The sequence below is a fragment of the Aulonocara stuartgranti genome (genome assembly GCF_965226115.1).
Source record: "Aulonocara stuartgranti genome assembly, chromosome: 7".
NCBI lineage: Eukaryota > Metazoa > Chordata > Actinopteri > Cichliformes > Cichlidae > Aulonocara > Aulonocara stuartgranti.
Genome location: NC_138945.1, coordinates 51,979,987 through 51,998,758, shown reverse-complemented (window position 1 = coordinate 51,998,758; position 18,772 = coordinate 51,979,987). Strand labels below are relative to the sequence as shown.

General features: G+C 42.3%; 1 protein-coding gene across 1 annotated transcript in view; it reads right to left on the bottom strand.

The window, feature by feature from the left end:
• LOC309710244 (A disintegrin and metalloproteinase with thrombospondin motifs 20) overlaps positions 1 to 18,772 on the bottom strand; it is a 78,500-nt gene that overhangs the window by 21,578 nt on the left and 38,150 nt on the right. The window contains 17 exon segments of the mRNA XM_082539542.1: positions 599 to 775; positions 983 to 1,144; positions 2,243 to 2,512; positions 4,026 to 4,190; positions 5,602 to 5,709; positions 7,031 to 7,150; positions 7,982 to 8,152; positions 8,531 to 8,695; positions 8,790 to 9,000; positions 9,083 to 9,209; positions 9,922 to 10,051; positions 10,339 to 10,505; positions 12,188 to 12,283; positions 14,745 to 14,862; positions 15,019 to 15,155; positions 15,908 to 16,089; positions 16,330 to 16,475. Of these exon segments, the coding sequence (XP_082395668.1) occupies positions 599 to 775; positions 983 to 1,144; positions 2,243 to 2,512; positions 4,026 to 4,190; positions 5,602 to 5,709; positions 7,031 to 7,150; positions 7,982 to 8,152; positions 8,531 to 8,695; positions 8,790 to 9,000; positions 9,083 to 9,209; positions 9,922 to 10,051; positions 10,339 to 10,505; positions 12,188 to 12,283; positions 14,745 to 14,862; positions 15,019 to 15,155; positions 15,908 to 16,089; positions 16,330 to 16,475 (2,652 nt within the window).

Below are 18,772 nucleotides of genomic sequence, written 5' to 3'. Positions count from 1 at the left end.
CAAGAGCACCAGCGAAATATTAAATATAACCAGCTCCTTGCAAAATATCATCATACTGTACAAAAAAACATCTACAAAATGCACTGAAAGTCGTTGTTGTTGCTGTTCAATAAAGGTCATAATATTAACTCTTATACACAAATATACACTTGTGTACTTTGGGCACAGGGTGAAGACAGCAATAACAACATAAATCATTTACTTCACGCCTCATGTATAAAATAAATATTTTCTGGAGTTAGAAATATATGGCATTGTTAGACAGCACTGTCCTGATTTATATGTTTTAATTTGGAGCCTTGGCTCATAAATGGGATCCATGTGTTTTTAATGATTCCCTAAGTGGAGCAGCATTGTTTTGGGTATGTTTTTCCTCTTTTTTTTAACTTGTAATCAGCCCCATGCCACTGCAGGGCCCATCTGGGTGGGCTCGAGCTGGGTAGGCAACAGTGGTGCGAGATAACCCAGCTCTTGCTTCAGAACCTTTGATAGTTTCAGGCTGAAAACACACTAAGAACGCAGATCTGAAGTAAATGCAGCACACACCTTTCTTGAGGAAGAATAACCACTGAAGTTAAATTAGTTAGTACTATCATACCGGCTTCCATGGGTCACGGTGCCAGGAGGCAGAGCCTGGGCAGGACTGCAAGTTGCACTGCTCCATGTCAGGTGGCTTGTCTAGGATGTCACAATTGTAGTCATTGAGCCTCTGTCCATTGGGCCTTTGACATACCACCAGGCGAGTTCTCCTCCCTCCACCACAAGTTTGGGTGCACTGAGGGGAACAGCAAACAAAATGTTCTGTTTTTCCGATTCCAGATCAGTTTGCTTTGACTTACAGAGACATGACTACCAGATTTTTAGACCAAGTCCCTGTTTGTGTGATAAAAAATACACAAACAAAAATGGGGATCGCATAAATGGTCGATGGAAAACAAAAGAGATGAGCGAACTGCACTTCTAACTATAAATATGGTCTCACCTCTCCCCAAACACCGTAGTTCCACAGAGGACAGGGCCCAGAATCACAGTTCTTGGACTCAGCAGGTTTAACCCTCTCATCACAGTAGTTGTTGCTGCGTCCATCAGCATCCTGACAAACAACCACCCGCCTCTGGAAGCCTCCTGCGCAGGTGCTGGAACACTGGAGAGCACACAAAATATGCAATTATATTCAGACAATGATTATGATTAATTCAAAATGATTGGAGTACCAAGCTCTTGAATTGACATCTAACATAAAACAAATGTAAAATCTCTTTATAGAATCTATTTGCAGCAGTATCATGTTTACATGAGTCTAAAGAAGAACTTTCAGTCTCCACCGCACCCATTATTTATGAAGTGTAAGAGTACATACATAATGCCACTAGGGACAATCTGAGTAAAAGTGACCCATATGTAACACTGCATTTGGTTTCACACTGATAACTGGTTGGAAACACATGAGCAATTTCATGCCAAATGCATGTAAAAAGCTCTTTTTATATAACATTAACAATAACACTACTACCAACAGGGACAACCACACCTACACTGACCTTCCTCCACACATGCAAACACTATGCAGACGTAAAACTACCAAACAAGGTTAAAAGGATTAAAAGAAGAAATGAAACATGGCATTCTATCTGAATTTGGGCCAACGCGATTCAAAGCCAAGTATATTAAGAGCCTCAACTGCCTCAAACTATTTGGATTTGTTAATGCTGAACTAATTTCAGCCAAGGAATCAAGGCACTACCTTTTGAATCTGTTAATAGGACCATCAAAAACAACACTTTTGATACCATATTGTTTTTTTGGTATTGCTAAATACCAGTCACTGACACTGACATGAAATATAACATTTGCTATGTATACACTGCAGCCTTCAGTATTCCTTTTAAGCTGTCCATAAAGTCCTTTACCATGTATGGCCTTCTGCCCTGGGAAATGAAAACATCTGCTACCTCACTCCTACTAGATGTGTTCGCAAGAATGTGTTTACACACACACACACACACACACACACACACACACACACACACACACACACACACACACACACACAGGTCTCTCAACAACATGTTATATAGGCATGGCCTGTATATACACTGCTGGTTCTACATTAATATGAAAGCTTACTTTTGCTGTATGTAAAAAAAAAAGACATTAATAACCCTCCAAGTGCATTAAAAGGAACCTTGACAAAATATATTTGAACCCTGCTATTTCTTCAACTATCTCGTGCTGAACATACTGCGCCCCAAGGTCCGGTCCTCCATTGGTTGTCTGCTGAAGGCACATTCCAGCTGCTGTGCCCTGGGTGACGTCCTGGATCCTGAGGATATTCGTAGGGCTGGTCATTAATGCGTTGGCGGTGGTAAACAGAAGGACAGGGTGCAGCAGTACACTCCTGTTCTGTCACGGGCCTCTCATCCGGGTCACAGAAAGACTGGTCCACTGGCTGGGGGTAGTTGGAGCAAACCACTTGTCTGGTGGCTCTTCCTACACCACAAGTCACTGAACACTGTGGGAAGGTGTGGGAAGAGAGCCAAAGAGTTTTAAAAACAAAGGTGAAATAGAAGAGCTGTGATTTTTAATGAGAAAAAAATGCTTGGAAAAAAGAAAATCTACTGCATGTTCTGCAAAGCTCTGAGAACTATATTATGTTTTTATAAGACAGAAAAATGTGGGCTTTTGGATACCTTAAGTAAGAATCAATGTTTCAAACCTCGCTACGTGTTGCACCATGAGAAGCGCCGTCTTGTGTGACCAATTGCGGAAGCTCCACTACCACCACCACTACTAGTCTGACCAAGACAGACCAATCACCAATCACACAGGTTCCCAGAACCCCCTTTATAATAGCCCCCAGCCCCAAACCAAGCATACCTGCTTTCTTCCCTACAAAGATCACTAGAACTCCTCAGCGGTCCTGAGCCAAAATGATCCATCTTATGCTGATGCAACCATCAAGGTTAGACCATCAATGTGGGTATTTCTAGTTTAAGGATTAACTACTAAGTTATATTTGATGTACATATTTACATCAAGAGATATTCTTCTAGTAGTGGTTGTTGCATAACTGTAACACATCAAGTAGCTTGAGTTTTATGTTTGTTTAGCTATTGCTAGCTGAGCATTAGTGATTACTGCTACCACTGAATATTGTCAGGTAACCATTGGTGGCGTCTTGCCCTTGCCCAGCTGCTTGTGAGTTGACCCATCCCCTCAGGCATCACCTGGGTATCAACCACACAGAGGAATCTCTGGGATGCCTGCACTTCCACGAGCACTGTGGAATATTGCTTAGCAGAGAACCGTGGTTACACTAGTAACCAAACATTTTCTATATACTCCTAAAGTCTGGATAGTGAATGACTGCTTACCCTTTTTTTAAATTTTGCTTTTGATCAATTTCAAGATTTTTTTTTTTAAATTTATCTCTCTCATGACATTTTTGTTGGATGTTTTCCATTTTCTGAATTACATTTGAGCAATGTTATTTTCACTGATGTTCCCATGAACAGATTTGCAGTATTTCGTGGTGAGTTCTTTTGATGGGAAGCCCCCATGAGACTAAAAACATGAATACAACAAGAGTAGAAATCAACATTATGTGACATTAAAATGTAATCTAATTAGGGGGGGGGGACAATGGGAAACTCCCTTTTAACAAGAAAAGTCCTCCCACAAAACTATGCACAGAGAAGGCAGCCGTCTGCCTCGACCAGCTGTGGTACGTAGAGAGCAAAGAGGAAAAACATGATGAGTGAGAAATCAACAGACAATATAGAGTTGGCAGGTTGGTCCCACCATAAACTGTAAATCAAAGAAATCTCACTTGGGTTCAAATAGTATAAGGAATTTGTTTTTCACTCAAGCAAATTCATGCAAAAACTACAGCTCATCACTGACTCCATGCAAATGCTGGTTTAGTGACGTCACGAACAGTGTTTACAGCTCATTGTGTTTCAACACGATTTGAAAATTGTTGGAAACATCTGTTTCTATTCGACACAGCTGGATGTTTTACTTACAGGTGACCATTCTCCGGCGTGCCATTGCCCACAGGGGCTGAAGCAGGTGGCAAACTCAGCGGGGCGGGGCAGGTGGGCGCAGTAGGATTCGTCTGCCACTCCTCCGTGGACATCTCGGCAGCTGACATAACGAGCCCGCTTTCCCTTGCCACAGGACACGGAGCACTGGAGGACATGCACATACAAGCAGAGCTCTCTCACGTGTTCTCCATTCTTTAACTTCTTTGCTTCTATTTAGTACATGGGGATCTGCCAGGCCCGGGAGCCATCGACAGTCCCCTTTGAGGCCTTCCCCAAACCGCAGCTCAATTTATGCCAAAGCATTCACTTTTACCTACTAAAACGCTGTCAAACCTAAAATGAGGACGTGGGCCCAGCTAGTGAAATGGTTTTGTAAAGAAGGAAGGGCAAGCTTTATTGTGATATTTGGTAGCACGAAGCATTCAAAAGGTACTGCTGTCTGAACACAGGCAGAAAAATCAGCTCTAGATTTGTGTGCTTCACTTTACTGTAACCCCTCGACCATTTTGGGCTAGAGAGAAAATTCTAATGGTTCCCAAGAGATGAGAATTACAATATAAAATACATCCAGGAGTGCTGTATGACATGATGCTTATGATAAAGGGTTCAACTTTACCTCATCTAATTCAAGTCACTGATCTGGATCTTTTGGCCATGTTCAAAGTATTGGTGCCGAATTTCATTACAGTAATAACCTGGCTTTTTTATGCAGGAAAGGAGCAACTTCATTATGTTTTTTAAACGTATATACTGTGACTTCTTCACCTTACAAATGAATTCATTGTCACTGGTATCCTAACATAACTCCCTCAGCGCTCATAATTATGCTCTGAAGGTTTACTCCTGCCATCTCAGCGCGACACCATGGAAACATTTCTGAAGAGATGAATATCTAATGCAATCAAGCAGCTCTAGCTCAAACAGAAACATTAATATCGCTTTCATATCAATGTCACACTGAGGATGGCAATGCTGCTCCTTGGGGAATGCATGCATGTATATATGTGCATGTGGAGCATGTGTGTCTGAAAGACCGTACTGGCGCTGGCCTCTGACATGTGAGCTCACACCGGTTTTTCAGATTGACAGATGGGGTTCAATCTCAGAAACCGAAGACTCGTGTTTAGATGAAATCTGGTTTCCATTTGCTCCGAATAACAATGCAAAGTATTAGAAAGGCGGAGGGACCTCTTTGCCAAGACACTGGAGCCTGCACGTGTCTGCATATTGTATGTCTGTGTGAGTGTGTAGTTACAGCAGGGGGTAAAACAGAGGATTGTAGTTATGTGCAGTATGTACTTTCTAGAGGAATGTTGGGATATACAATGATGTTGAATATGTCAACCTAATATTCGTAAACACATTACATGACTTGAGTGTGGTTGAGACACACACGCACAAACCGCACACAAATTGCTCCATCAATATTCTTATTTTTCATTCTTTGTCAGAGGCCTACAGTCCTACTTTCACTCGATCTACACACACAGTGATGAACAAAACAGTACAAAGATTATGCTCTAACAGATCCACCAACCTCAAGTTATTTCCTTACCGCAGTCCAAGAGCCATATCTCCACTGAGTCAGGAACTGCGCAGAGTTGTCTGGACGAGGAGTGCTTTGTGCTGGAGAGGCTCGTGAGCATGATGGCATCTCACAGTCCTTCAATGACAAACATTGTAACAAACTGCCCTGTGATGAGCTAATAAGCAAATATGCAAGGATCTTAAGTTGTCTTAAAGGAATAGGGTAAATTAAACAAATTGGGGCAAAATATGGTTATTAATATACCCCAAAAATATATCATTGCACCTTTCTAAGCCCTAGAACCCTAAAACGTAGTACTGTTGAAGACAACCTGAAATCAAACACCTAGAAACGATCACTTATCTATAAACTTTAAGATCAGTCAAATGCCTTGAGTGTCCATCATTGTCAATGGACATCAAAAAGATTTTTTAAGTCAGTGTTACCTGTATGTTTCCCCTTCATTCTGCAGAACTATGCATGTTCCAAGATTGACACTAAAAGGCTCTACCTAAATTCTAGTTTCTTTATATGCATCTAAAATCTGAGTAAAGGGAGGGTACCTTTGAGCAGAATTTATGACCTCAGCTTGTTTGGAAGCCAAACAAAACACCATTAGATTAGTTTTCAAGCTAAATCCAGTAAGATTTAAAGCGGCACTTGTCCATGTCTATATCTTAAAAAATAATCTGCCATATCGAGCCTTACCACAACTTTTAGCTCACTGTTGACCCACAGCTGCAGTGTTTAGATCAGTTCCATCACTCTTGCCAACCTTCTTTCCAGCCACAGCAGGCAGCTGTTTTCACTCAAAAGGCTCTGATAAACCCACTTTACACTTGTGTTACCTGACCAGCACCAAACCACAATCAGCTGGCAAGTAGATGGGGAACATAATAAAGCGTTTAGCAATTTAAAGTGCTAGTCTCCCCATTGGGAGCTGGTAAAGCCAAAACAGGAAGGTTAATGTTGGACTTAATGCTGATATATTAACATTCATTTGTAGCTCTGACAAGAGTGTTGCTGGCACTGCTTCATTTCTGGTGGTTGTTCAGATAGAAGAAGTGTTTTAAAGGTGATAAAATACAGATGCTTTTAGTGCTTTTTCCACTTCCTCTGAAGTAATCAGAAATTACTTAATGCTGTTTTAAAGTGACTTAGGAACATAAACTCATCAGTAATCTAAATTGTGCGTGCCACTTGCCGGATTTACAGTAGTAATGAGCGTTGTGTGTGTGTGTGTGTGGGCGGGCGGGCGGGGGGATGCATTTTGTATTCATATATTTGAAGGTCACATTACAATATATTTTCAGGGAGTAGTCCCATAAAAAACTTAACTGTTTGTGAAATATTTCGCATTATGGTGAAATTACGGTAAAATCCACTTAAAACCTATTAATTAAGACTCTGTATGGTTGACTCTTGACTCGATGCACGATCTTAGGTTTCTTATTACCTGACTGTCTCTGGGCATCGCTGCAGCATTGCACTCTCTGTCATCTACTGTGTCGCCGTAATCCCCCGACACACACCTTACAGCTCTCATCTGGTAGCCATGGTCACAGGTCACTGAACACTAAAAGAAAAAAAACAAGTTACACACATGCGCACCTATGCCAACTCTGCTGAAGTTGGAGGTTGAAGGTTGATATCTTAGACAGGGCCTCAGTCAAGGTCCTGCTCAGCAGAGGCCCTGACACGTACACACAGACATCCATTCACATACACACCCGGAGCCTCAACTCGACCCTTTACCCAGTTCTTAATTCACATACAAGGCTCTCCCATCATGTTTAGGTACCACACGAGAGCACAGAAAATGCCACAAGATAGATTTATTTGATCTGCAAATTATAATTACCCAGGCAGTAATGAGTCAATATATTCCAGCTCTGTAAATACTACTATCTGACTTAATACAAACATGTCTGGGAGCGTATTATTAGTTACAAAACTACACTATGAATGGTGAAAAACGCCCATTCATGCCTGTTTTATTTAGTTTGTTCTTTACTAAAATGTAGTTAAAGCTACCCAGAGACAGTGGGAAATTTGTATATTTGAATGTGTATGTGTGTCTCTAATAGTGTGGGTCAGGTTTAGTCTTACAGGATATGAGGGCAAAGTGAAAGTAGCATAAAGGAAATGGGAGCTGGTGTCACAGTAAGCACACTTTGCTGTAACTTGCAGGTATATCAGGTTACACACACGCACTACAAATCTACACTGAGTCTCCTACTGCCACATTCTCTCTCTTTGACCACACACATATCCACAACCACATACACAGAGTAAATCCTAGGCACTCACACATGCAACCCATTTCCTCAGTCAAACACTGAATGGAGTCACCTCGCCCCGCTGTGTCAGTGTGTGTGTCTTACTCGTGTGTGTGCGCAGAACTCACCGCTCCCCAGACGCCAACTTGCCAAGATGCACACTCGGGCAGCTCGCAGCTTCCCACGGCAGGGGGTTTACTTGTCATGTCGCAGAGGTGCTCGCTCAGCTTCTCCTCCCTGGCTCCCATGCTGCAGGACACTTGTCTGTGCCTCATCCCTTTCCCACAAGTCACCAGGCACTGATGGTAGAAGAGTTGTAGGTTGAGGTTTGTTTGTTTTTTATGAAGTTACTGAAAATCTACGAAACAGTCGATGGTGAGTACACATTTTTATGCTAATTGTCCTGTCCTATTTATGCCATTGGTGTGAACACTATAAGAGAAAGCAGTTATACTTCAAGCTGCAGGTTCAGGGTATCCCCTGTATTACATCACATATACACTATATATAGTACGCCAGTAATTTGATTGTTTATTATTTGCATGTGGCTTTGCAGAAGCTTACTTTTATGAGGTGTGTTGAACTCATCCTCTCATTCTGAGGAATAAATCATTTCTATTCTGGGATATCTGTTTCTGTGTGGTCATATCTGCATGTCTAAGAGCATCCAGGCTCACCTCACTCCACTCACTGATGATCCACTTCGGACACGGGTGGTCGTTGCAGGTTTCAGTTACCACCCTCTGGTATTCATTGCATTCTCTGTCCACGAGCCGGCGGCCCAAATTGTTCATGCAGTAAGACTCCCTGCTACGGCTGCCACGTCCACATGTCTTAGAACACTGCATATGGAAAAGTCATGCAGGTTGGATGGCTTTAAAGTCCTTAACCGGGCTAGGCCCTCACAATGTACAATGTAATTTCCTCCGACTGTACCTGTGACCAGGCGCTGTACTGCCAGCTCTTCAGCAGACAGTCACCGTGGCAGGGCTCTCTGGTCGTTGGTTTGGGGATGTCGGCACAGGCACTGGTCTCCATTCTCTCGCTCTGTCTTTTCATCCGGTTGTACTTCATACACTGAACATCCAGGTTGCGATAGCCTGGGCCACATTTAGCTGAACATTCACTTTTTCCAGCAACGTGCCACCTGCGAGACAGAGAAGGGTTGTCATGAAGTGTCTGACTGTGGGCGTGCACGGGAAGTGGGACCGTGGGACATTAATACACACCTGACTTCACAGTCTATGTTGCATGGCTCGTTGACGGCTTCGGGATGAGGTAAATGTTCACAGCGTTGGTCCGACACCTCAAGGTGATCGCTCCTACGCACACACACTCTCTTCCGTCTTCGCTCACCTACACACACACACACACACACACACACACACACACACACGCACAAACAGTGAAATAAAGCAACGTTCAGATCGTTCAACATCTGGTAGTCACTTTACTTAAAAATATCACATTTCATCGCCTTTAACAAGTCTTGCTAGCTTTCTAACATTCAATCCTCCAGCCTTAGGGGTGTGCAGGTCTCACACCCCTCAAACACACGCTGTGCACTCTGATCCACTGGGAAACCGAGTAGCTTGCTACTAAAACGGAAATTTGTGGGGTGTAGTAAAACCAGGCGAAGGTGAAGGTGTCAGGTAATGCGATTACCTGGGATCAGAATGGGGTTGCAAAGAAGGGGCTCTTTAGAAACCAGATGCCGATTGAGTAAGTTTTTAAAATCTAGAGGTGTGAGTAACATGATGGAGAAGAAATCAAAATATTAATAATATTAATTAATAATAATATTTGCACTGAAGCTCACACTATACATTTTGATCTTGTATACTTCACACTTTTGGAGTGTTTGGCCATTGACTCTTCACAAAGACAAATGCTGCACATTTTGAACAACAGTGAGCTTAAAAAATATTCATTTCTGTATTTATGAAGGCATCCCAGCAGCTCAAAAGGTCCCTTCCCCCCATTTCTGAAGTGATTTTAAATTCACAGAAGCCAATGAAAAATGATCGTGTTCTTCATGTGTGGAGATTTGGAAGCCAAGAGATCTTACCCTGGCAGATGCGGTTGCACTCGAGCCAGGAGCCTGAGGGATCCCAGACAAACTGCTCCCTGTGTTCCTCAATGGGTATGTTAAAGGAGTAACGAACATCTGGGTTGTAGAGGTTTCCCACACACAGGACCTGTGGGAATAACGTTGGAAAAGGCGAGGTCAAAGGTCTGACATGCTTATTATTTTGTCCACACAGAGTTCTCACCTCTTTAACAGAGGGATTAAGATCAGTGTGTCACTAGGTGAGAACGAAAGCAAACTTTTACAGAAAAGAGACGCAGAGGTGAAAACTGAAGCGGTGTGGGGAGAAACATTAACAGAAGAACACACAGTATGCAAATAATCAAAGCAGAACTGATATAGTAATAACATAAAGTTGACTTAAGCATTAAAAGAAAACAAACTTCCTATTAATACCTGCAGAATGAGCTCCTCCTCAATACGGTCAGTGCAGTTAATGCGCTCAACTTTTGTGTCTGAGCCGCTGTAATCAATGACGGTTCCCTTGAAGTCGATTTCCCTTTTGAACATGGCCACCACAAAGTTTCCATTCAGGAGGAAATTGGAATGGCTATCGGATAATGCTGGAATGACATTCGAATAAGAACGACACATTTCACCACAAGAGACAGAAGAAGGAAAGCTTTGCCCTCGCAATTTGAAGTTTGGGGAATGCGCGAGACGGCATTTGTCACTTTCAGCCTACATTTAAAGTAAACAGTCTGGCAGACAGCTGCCAACCTATTGTTCTGCCGTCCGAGGAGGTACCGTATGTTGAAACAGCGGTGACACCAAATTGCATTTATTTGGAGTCAGACTCCGGGACTCTCTTCGGTGATTGACACTGGAGTGGAAACAAAGGATCTTCACTGACTGCAAATACACATAAATACCTAAACAACCACCTCTGAATTACAGTCTGTGAGTACATGCCAAAACAATGCATCTAATCAAGCCTAGTAAAAACTTTTGTTGTTTTGCATTTAAATCTGCAAGTTGTGCAATGCCAAATAATCAGAGAGAATTGACAATGATGCACGCAGATAACTTATGGCAACATATCACATATTTCTTATGCCTGCAGAAGAATTTGTGCACTGTCCAGAATCGTGTACGCATAAATGAAGAACAATGAAGAAAAGACATTAATGTGCAATTTTCATTACACAAGGAAAAAGAAAAGAGCGAAGAAAAAGGGAGAAAGATTGATAGCACCCATGGGAGTAGCCAAATGAGAAAGCAATTATGTTTATTTACTGAATTCAAAGTAGCACTCATTCAGAGCATACTCGGAGTACTGGCGACAGAGACGTCTGATGTTTCACCAGCTCTGAAAGGCTGTTCTTGACTCACGGCACAGCGCAAACGCTGTATTTACATGATTTTTGTTTTTCAACCTGTTTCGTTGGAGTATTTTGAAATATTGTCACAATATACACGTAATAAATGGAGAAAAATGGCGCCTGAACTTCTAAGCCACTGACACCCATTTATGTCACCCTGATCTTCTCTAAACAAATTCCTCCATATTGCACCAGCTGAAGTGGCAAAACTGAAAGGGTGTTGCAAACATTGACCATATTTAATGCAGACAGCACTCCCAGAATTGGCGGGGCAAAAGGGGTCCACCAGAAATTTCTTCTGACAATTGGAATTAAAACATCTTGAACACAACTTGATCCATCTGAAACATGGATGCCTGTACACTTTACAAAGGGGGCAAAAGAGCTTCTCTCTTCTCTTTTGCTTGTCTTTTTTCTTTTCCTGTGTCCTCCTCTTGCTCACATGCAAGCACAGAATAGGTCCATCTGACCCTAAAACCCTTATTTCTACTTCCATGCAGCTCAAGCTCCACATGCATCTAATTAGCACTTATTGCTGCCTCATTTATCTTTCCGAGTGGTTGACACTCCATTTGCTTACCCTCAACCAACGCTCCTCACATTTCCTCGATATACGTGCTCAGTAAAAAAAGAGAAAAAAAAGTCCTTTTCCTTTCATTTTTGAAAACAGTTTGACAGTAACTTGGCTCGTTTCTCGAGTTCAACCCCTTTTTCATTAACATCTGCCTTTACTGCTCTGGGTCACCGAGTCAGCGCGGTTTATGGTCATGTTCGGGGTAATGGCATTGACCTATGAGATGAGAACCGAAGAAATGTAATGTATACATCTGACTGGTTTGGACTGCCACCGCATTCAGACTGAATGCTTTTAAATTTGACCTGGTGTTGCTTTAAAAACCACACCTTCTTACTGGTACACTCACCGAGGTAGTTGTCATCTTCTGGTTTTCCAGAGTAGCTGACCTGTTTGATATCAATGTTCATGGCTCCAGCTGGAATCCGAACCACTGTGTTGTAACCTAAAGAAGAAGAAAGAAACAAAACCAGGCAAACAAGAGACTGAGACCGTTTTTAAGAACTTTCAAGAGGGAAAAACGTAGCTACGATAACACCAATGCACTGAACACTCCCCACTGTGATTTCCATAATAGCTTCACTATGCTACACCAAATTCCTCTTAGGGAAGTTCCAACCACTAGGGATTTAAATGTCACACTTGGAAAAATACAAAAAAAAAAGTCTAGTCATCTCAAATAACCTGCAGGAGGCCCTGTTATAGTCTCAGAGGCCTGACCGTTAAATTATATGTAATTATTCCCTGGACTTACCTTTGGCCTGTAATTACTACACCAGGCCTGTTGTCCCATGATAAACTAACAGAGAAGGCGACTGAGCATGAGCAAGAGAAAGAGCCTGTGAAGACCAAAATATGATAACCGAGATGCAGGTATGAAGGTTTAACAACAAATTAAGCAAAACACAGAACCAGCGAGACCAAACTGGGACCAGAATTTGCATGAACTGCATTCATAATGAGCAGCTGTTTGGTGCAACCATTGTCTTGCACTTTTGGTCTCTCTAATAGACTGCCTTTAGTCTAATGTTTGCAACAGGTGGTGGAAAGGTAAACTAGGAGTCAATTTATTATTTACTCATTTCCTTTTTCATATAGGCTCAGCTTGAGAGTCACAAGTGAGAAGTGAAAGGAATAAAATACAAGAGGTGGGTTTGAAGCGATCTGACAATTAGCCTGACACCTTAAGCCACTCGGGGGCAGCACTTGTTTTACATATCTTCTTCTCATCAGCCTTGTAGATCTCACACATGTAGGTCTTTCTCTTTCTGTCTGTTAGTCTTGATTTGAAATGAGCTGCACCAAACAGAGATGACAGACAGTAAGGTTTTTTTTTCGTCTTGACACTTTTCACTCATAAAGATTTGCGTGAAACAAAACAAAAACCTTGCCAAAGTTGCCTTTTGAGTTCACTGTTACTGCTTTTAAGTGCTATGTCACATTCACTACCTAGAGCCACTTGGGTAACGATAAGCTCACAGGCAACACTAGACCCTCCCTGAGGCTACGTGGTATCTCCTAGCTTAGCGACTGACCGCACACACAATCAGCCCTCACCACAGAGTGACCCAGAAAAGAATAGTAAATACAACACCCCGAGGTTAAAACAAACAAACAAAAAAAAACTTGCACTTGTGGAATGATTTGGTTTACCTTGTACAGACTACTTTCTGACACTAGCGAGAAGGAATACTATATAGTATTTGCTTTGCTAAAGAAAATTAGCTTGTGTTTTTAATCCCTTAAGTATTTTGTGTACAGATTATTTTCATTTTAAGTGAAGAACATTGAGGAAACTTCAGTAAAAGGCGGATGGTGTGGGAGTTCTTGATTCACAATAACTATCAACAGTTAATGTAAGTGAGTCACCAATTCCTGTGTTTTAACACAGTTTTTTAAAGAATAATAATGTATTTGTGCTATTTGAAGTATTATCGGGCCTTGGTGTTAGCTACAAAAGCATGTTTAATACAAATTGTATTGCGAACATAAAGATATTTGTTTACAAGTAAAAGGAACCAGACTTATGGTTGACAGTTCATCATTTTGTGTCGGCTGGTGAAGAAGGATTAAGGGGAAAACTAAGTAAACACAATGAATGAAACGCGGACAAAAAAAGGAATAAATCAAGAGACATGAAAAGAAAAAGAATAAAAGGTTCAATGGCAAGAAGACAGGCTCAGACTCAAGACAGGAGCAGAGGGATATCCTGCCTGGGCTACACTCCCACTCCTTCTTTTTTCTTTTTGTCGTTCTTATGGTTAAGCCAGATTTCCAGGGCTGAGGTCAGTGCCTGATTTGGTTGAATACAGTCCTCAAACACTTTGCCACCCATGAGCCAAAGGAGCACAGAAAAAGGAAGATGGATAGAGATGCTAAAGTTGAGTGCCAAACTAGCACAGTACAAATGACAGAGGCCACACCCATAGCTTTTTATGCTAATGCTGGTCCTGTTTTACTGCCCAGACTTAAAAAGGATTGGATGCAATCAGCAGTTGGCCCACAGTGAGGCACTGCTTTAAGCACCACAGCTGAAAGGGGATGATGTCAGGTTTGTGTTTGCTATCAAAAGACCAGACTGAGTGACATGAACAAAGTTTGTAAAGCTTTAGAGCAAACTGCTTTCATGTATTTTTTCCCCCAAAATTTGTCCAAAGCATACATTGTTCTTCACATCAAGCTTAACATGTTAACCATAACCATACATGACATCAGTGCCTAATATGAACATATTGAATGTCAGTGTTGTAGCCTCATATAACTAAAAGTCTTTCTAAGCTCGTCTATGTTTGCTGCATATACAATTTATAACAGCCTGTTTATTTGCAGAATGTGCTGACATATGTTTTGTGGAACAGTCAGTTATTAATGGACAGAGCGTGCAATCTGAGCTGAGAGGGACTTACCATACTGAGCATCATTGAAGGTTCCTTCCAGAGTTTTGCACGATGAGTTGTCGCCGCCACACACGCCGCACTTGTCGTTCCTGGCCTTTGAGTTCAGCACGTGATCGCAGCCCGCTTGCTGCAGAAGTGCAGAAGATAGAAAAGACAGAAATGTGTGCTTTAGAGTGAAGCTCCTGACAGCGCGCAACTAAGCTGAAGCTGACGGCGTCGGAGGGTATGTGAGCAAGTATTGCTTTGAGTGTAATCGGGAAAAACAAGGAGCACGCAGACATACCCTGCAGAGGCCCTGCACACAGATGTCGTAAGTGTCTGGCCCGCACGGTGTGCCGTCGATGACACGGTCCTTCAGTTGATAGTATGCCGTAGTCCCAGCAACCCGGCAAAAGAGCTTGCACCGATCCTTCATTAATACTTAAAGGATACAAAGAAAACAATTAAATTAAAATTCTGAGCAATAAAGATACATTTTCAGTGAAATCCTGCGAATCCTTAGGAAACAAACTTTTTAACTTAAACCTATTTACTTCTTTGTGACCCTCAGCAGACTCTTGCTTTATCTCTAATATTTAGATGGTATCTGACAGTGTACCCAGACCGGGGCTTGGCTTCTTCGCTTCAGCATCAATTAACTAAAAGAATCACTTGCAGCAACTTTGCCAGATGGTAATCTCATGGGGCAGACTATCTAGGCAGGGCCTGACATACATCTGTAAGAGAAAGCTGCCAGGAAGTTCATATGGAAAGACTTTATGTTGCCCTTGATTAGTGTCAATTAAAAGTTTACTTAAGGACACCTTAAAAAAAATACAGCTGTAGATTTTTATCATACATTCATCAATTTCTCAACAAAAATTGCCTGTCTTCCCCTGCCATGTATTAAAATTCAGGCACATTAGATTCAAATGCAATGGCTGTGGAGGCGTCGCAACTTTGTAGGTCTTGGTCCTTGCTTCTCTCTTACACACACTTGTGGATTTACAGATAAGTTTATTGACGTATTTGTGCAAACTGTGAGTAACTGGATGCAAACAAAAAATCACTTTAAAAATGTGGGATGTGGTGTTTAAGGTGAACGTTTACGTAAAGTTAAAGCTACATGCTCAGTTGCATTTAAATAGTGTGTATTGCTGATGGTGTGGCTTGAATGGTTTGGGTATACTCACTGCCACTGTACTTGGGGACCCAGCGGACGGTGGGAGGTAGACCATTGATGTTGAAGTGTTTGCCGTCAAACTGAGAGCACTGCTCTTCCCGGAAATCCTTCTGTCCTCGTGGGCATGGCTCAGTGTTGCAGGAGCGGAACTTCATTCTGCGACCCACACAGAACTTACCGCCGTTTCTGGGCCTACAACAACGGGAAAATTAACGATTACAGAGGCACTACGCAAAGTTTGAATTTAAAGATCACATTAAGTGATCTTTAAACATGTTGTTCACATCCAAATCACAGTTATCGCACACATATTTGCACTCTGACCGTCAATAACGATCTCATTATTTCTTATGAAGCGCCTTGAGGCGACTTATGTTGTGATTTGGCGCTATATAAATAAAATTGAATTGAATTGAAATTGAATTGAATTACTCAGGCTTGTTGCAGTCTCTAGTGGTGCTTCTCGTTCCTCCACCACAGGACCTGGAGCAAACACTGTAGGGCCCCCAGGGACCCCACTCGCCATGGACTGGTTGCAGATCCAAATCTTTATTTACACACATCCCATGTCTGCAATACTGAAATGGAACACACACAAGCAAGAAGAGAGCATGTTAAAATGTATAAAAGCAACCCCTGCATTACTGAAGGCAACATAATCTAGTACAGCACACCTGGGCACAGTGTTCTTCTTCGCCATCTCAGTCATCGGCTTATTAGATCTTTAGTCCCACATGAGAAAATTGCATTTCCACAACACAATCGATAGTAAGAGGAAATTTAATGAACACAATGACAATCTGACACTCACAAAAGTGGTTTAGTGTATCTCTAACCCGACCCCTGTATTCCAAACTTTATATTTTATAAGCCATCTTCGGAATTAAAAAACAAAATACGGGAACACAGAGCTTTCATGCAACAGACCCAATTATCCCACAAATAAGGCTTCCAGTGTCAAGCAGTGTGTACCCGCTAAGCAACTTTTGCCAAAAAGAACTAATACCGCTTTCATAAGCAAAGCACAGCACGCACATTTCCCTTTGTGTGTAACCAAATCCTCCTCTCAGTGACTAAGATATCAGAGGGTCCTGTTCAGAGAAAGAATGCAGGACAAGACGGCGTCTGTCTGGGTACGTAGCCCGCCGTCCGGGCACACAGGCGAGGGGAGCAGTGGCACCATGATAAGGAAACTCTAGAGTCGTGATAACAAGAGGAAGAAAGTTCATTACTAGCCTGACATCAGAAGCTCCCTTCTCCTGCTCAGTTTTTTTATCCTTTAACCAGAAAAGGAAAACGTTCTTTCTGGACACCTCACAGTGTTTATTTTGACTGCACTCCGTTTGTCGGGAGCTTCATATCCATCCTGTTACTCCCACCCCCAGCTCCAATCAGCTGAGAAATGAATCTACTATGTCTAATCCTTTTTCCACTACGAGGCATTTGAGCCCCTGCGTCATGTTCTGAAGACTCATGAGAAAATGGAAACAAAACCGTGCCACATTTACTTCACTGGAATTTTATCATTTCAGCTCATTAGCCAGTGAGATCGGTCAATCAATCAGAGGTAGCTCCTGGGCAATGGCTGACCTGGTTAATTTCTGCTTTAATGCAAATTAACAACATGTATTCATTACCTCAGATGTACAAATGCAAAAGGGCATACACAAAACCACATGGAAGCAAGTACTATTTGGCTGCTTCTGCTATCCTGGCTTTGTTTGCATGTGTGTTTTACACACTTGTGGGTCTTTAATGATGGAGTGTAAAGTCTGTACACAATGGCAGGCAGGTGTTAAGAGCTGCAGGGTATGGACTAAACAAGCCACAAACATTTTCATAATCCGGGCCTAGTTTGAGGAATTCCCGGGCTCACTCCTCCTGAGTCCGAGTCTAGCGTAAATGCAAACTGAACGCGCCGATAATTCTGTTGGAGCGCAAACAATGAATTAAGAAAAGAATCAAATGGAAAGTGCTGAAAAGAATTTGATAAAGCATGCGCATTATTGGAAATAGTTTCCATGTCACAGAAAAAGGCAAACAGGTGCTGGACTTTGGAGCTCACCGAGTTCATGGAACTGTCAATGAAACACATTTAGGCAGTAAGTCCAAAAGCTTTCCTTTGTTACAGCAAATAGTTTCCCCTCCCCTTGCAGCCCCCCACGCTCAACTTGAGGAGTGTCAGCCCAGACCTGAGCATCCCTTCTATACCCCTTCTCCAGGGCTACCCATCCCCCCTTATCCCCTCACGGTGAATTGCAAAGGCCGAGCGGAGACCACCAGAGTGCAGACAGGCAGCAGGACCCAAGGAGCTGTCAAACACAAGGCTGACTGTCTGTCACAGAGGACCACGGACTGTGTAAGCCTCTGAGGCATTCCACTATCCATGCTGGCACCCTCTGTTTACATCCGTTTTGTTTGGCCTGAAAAGGTGATGTGGTGAAAAAAAAGAAAGGAGGAATGGGGGGGGGGGGGGTGGAAACCAAAAAAAAAAGAAAAAAAACACACATAAGTGCGAAAGTGTGAATGTGTATTAAGTGTTAAGAATGACTGCTTAGGGTCTGAAGGCACTTGGATCCACACTCACTTCCAATTAGGTTCCTACCAAAGAGCACATACACATTTGGAAAACACTGAAATAAAAAGGCGCATTTAGCAAAGCCCAAGTGCCCATTAAGGACACCAGGCGAGCCTCTTTTTGCTGAAAAGATTGTCAAATTTTGACCTCAGCTGGGAATGTGTTGAAACACTTGGAGGTCCCGTGAGAGAAACCCATCCAGCTGTGACTAGCATGTGTTTCAAATTAGAAATTTCACAAAGGTACAAGCTAACTTACCAGCTCATATGAAAGTATGCATATGTGCATACACCTATA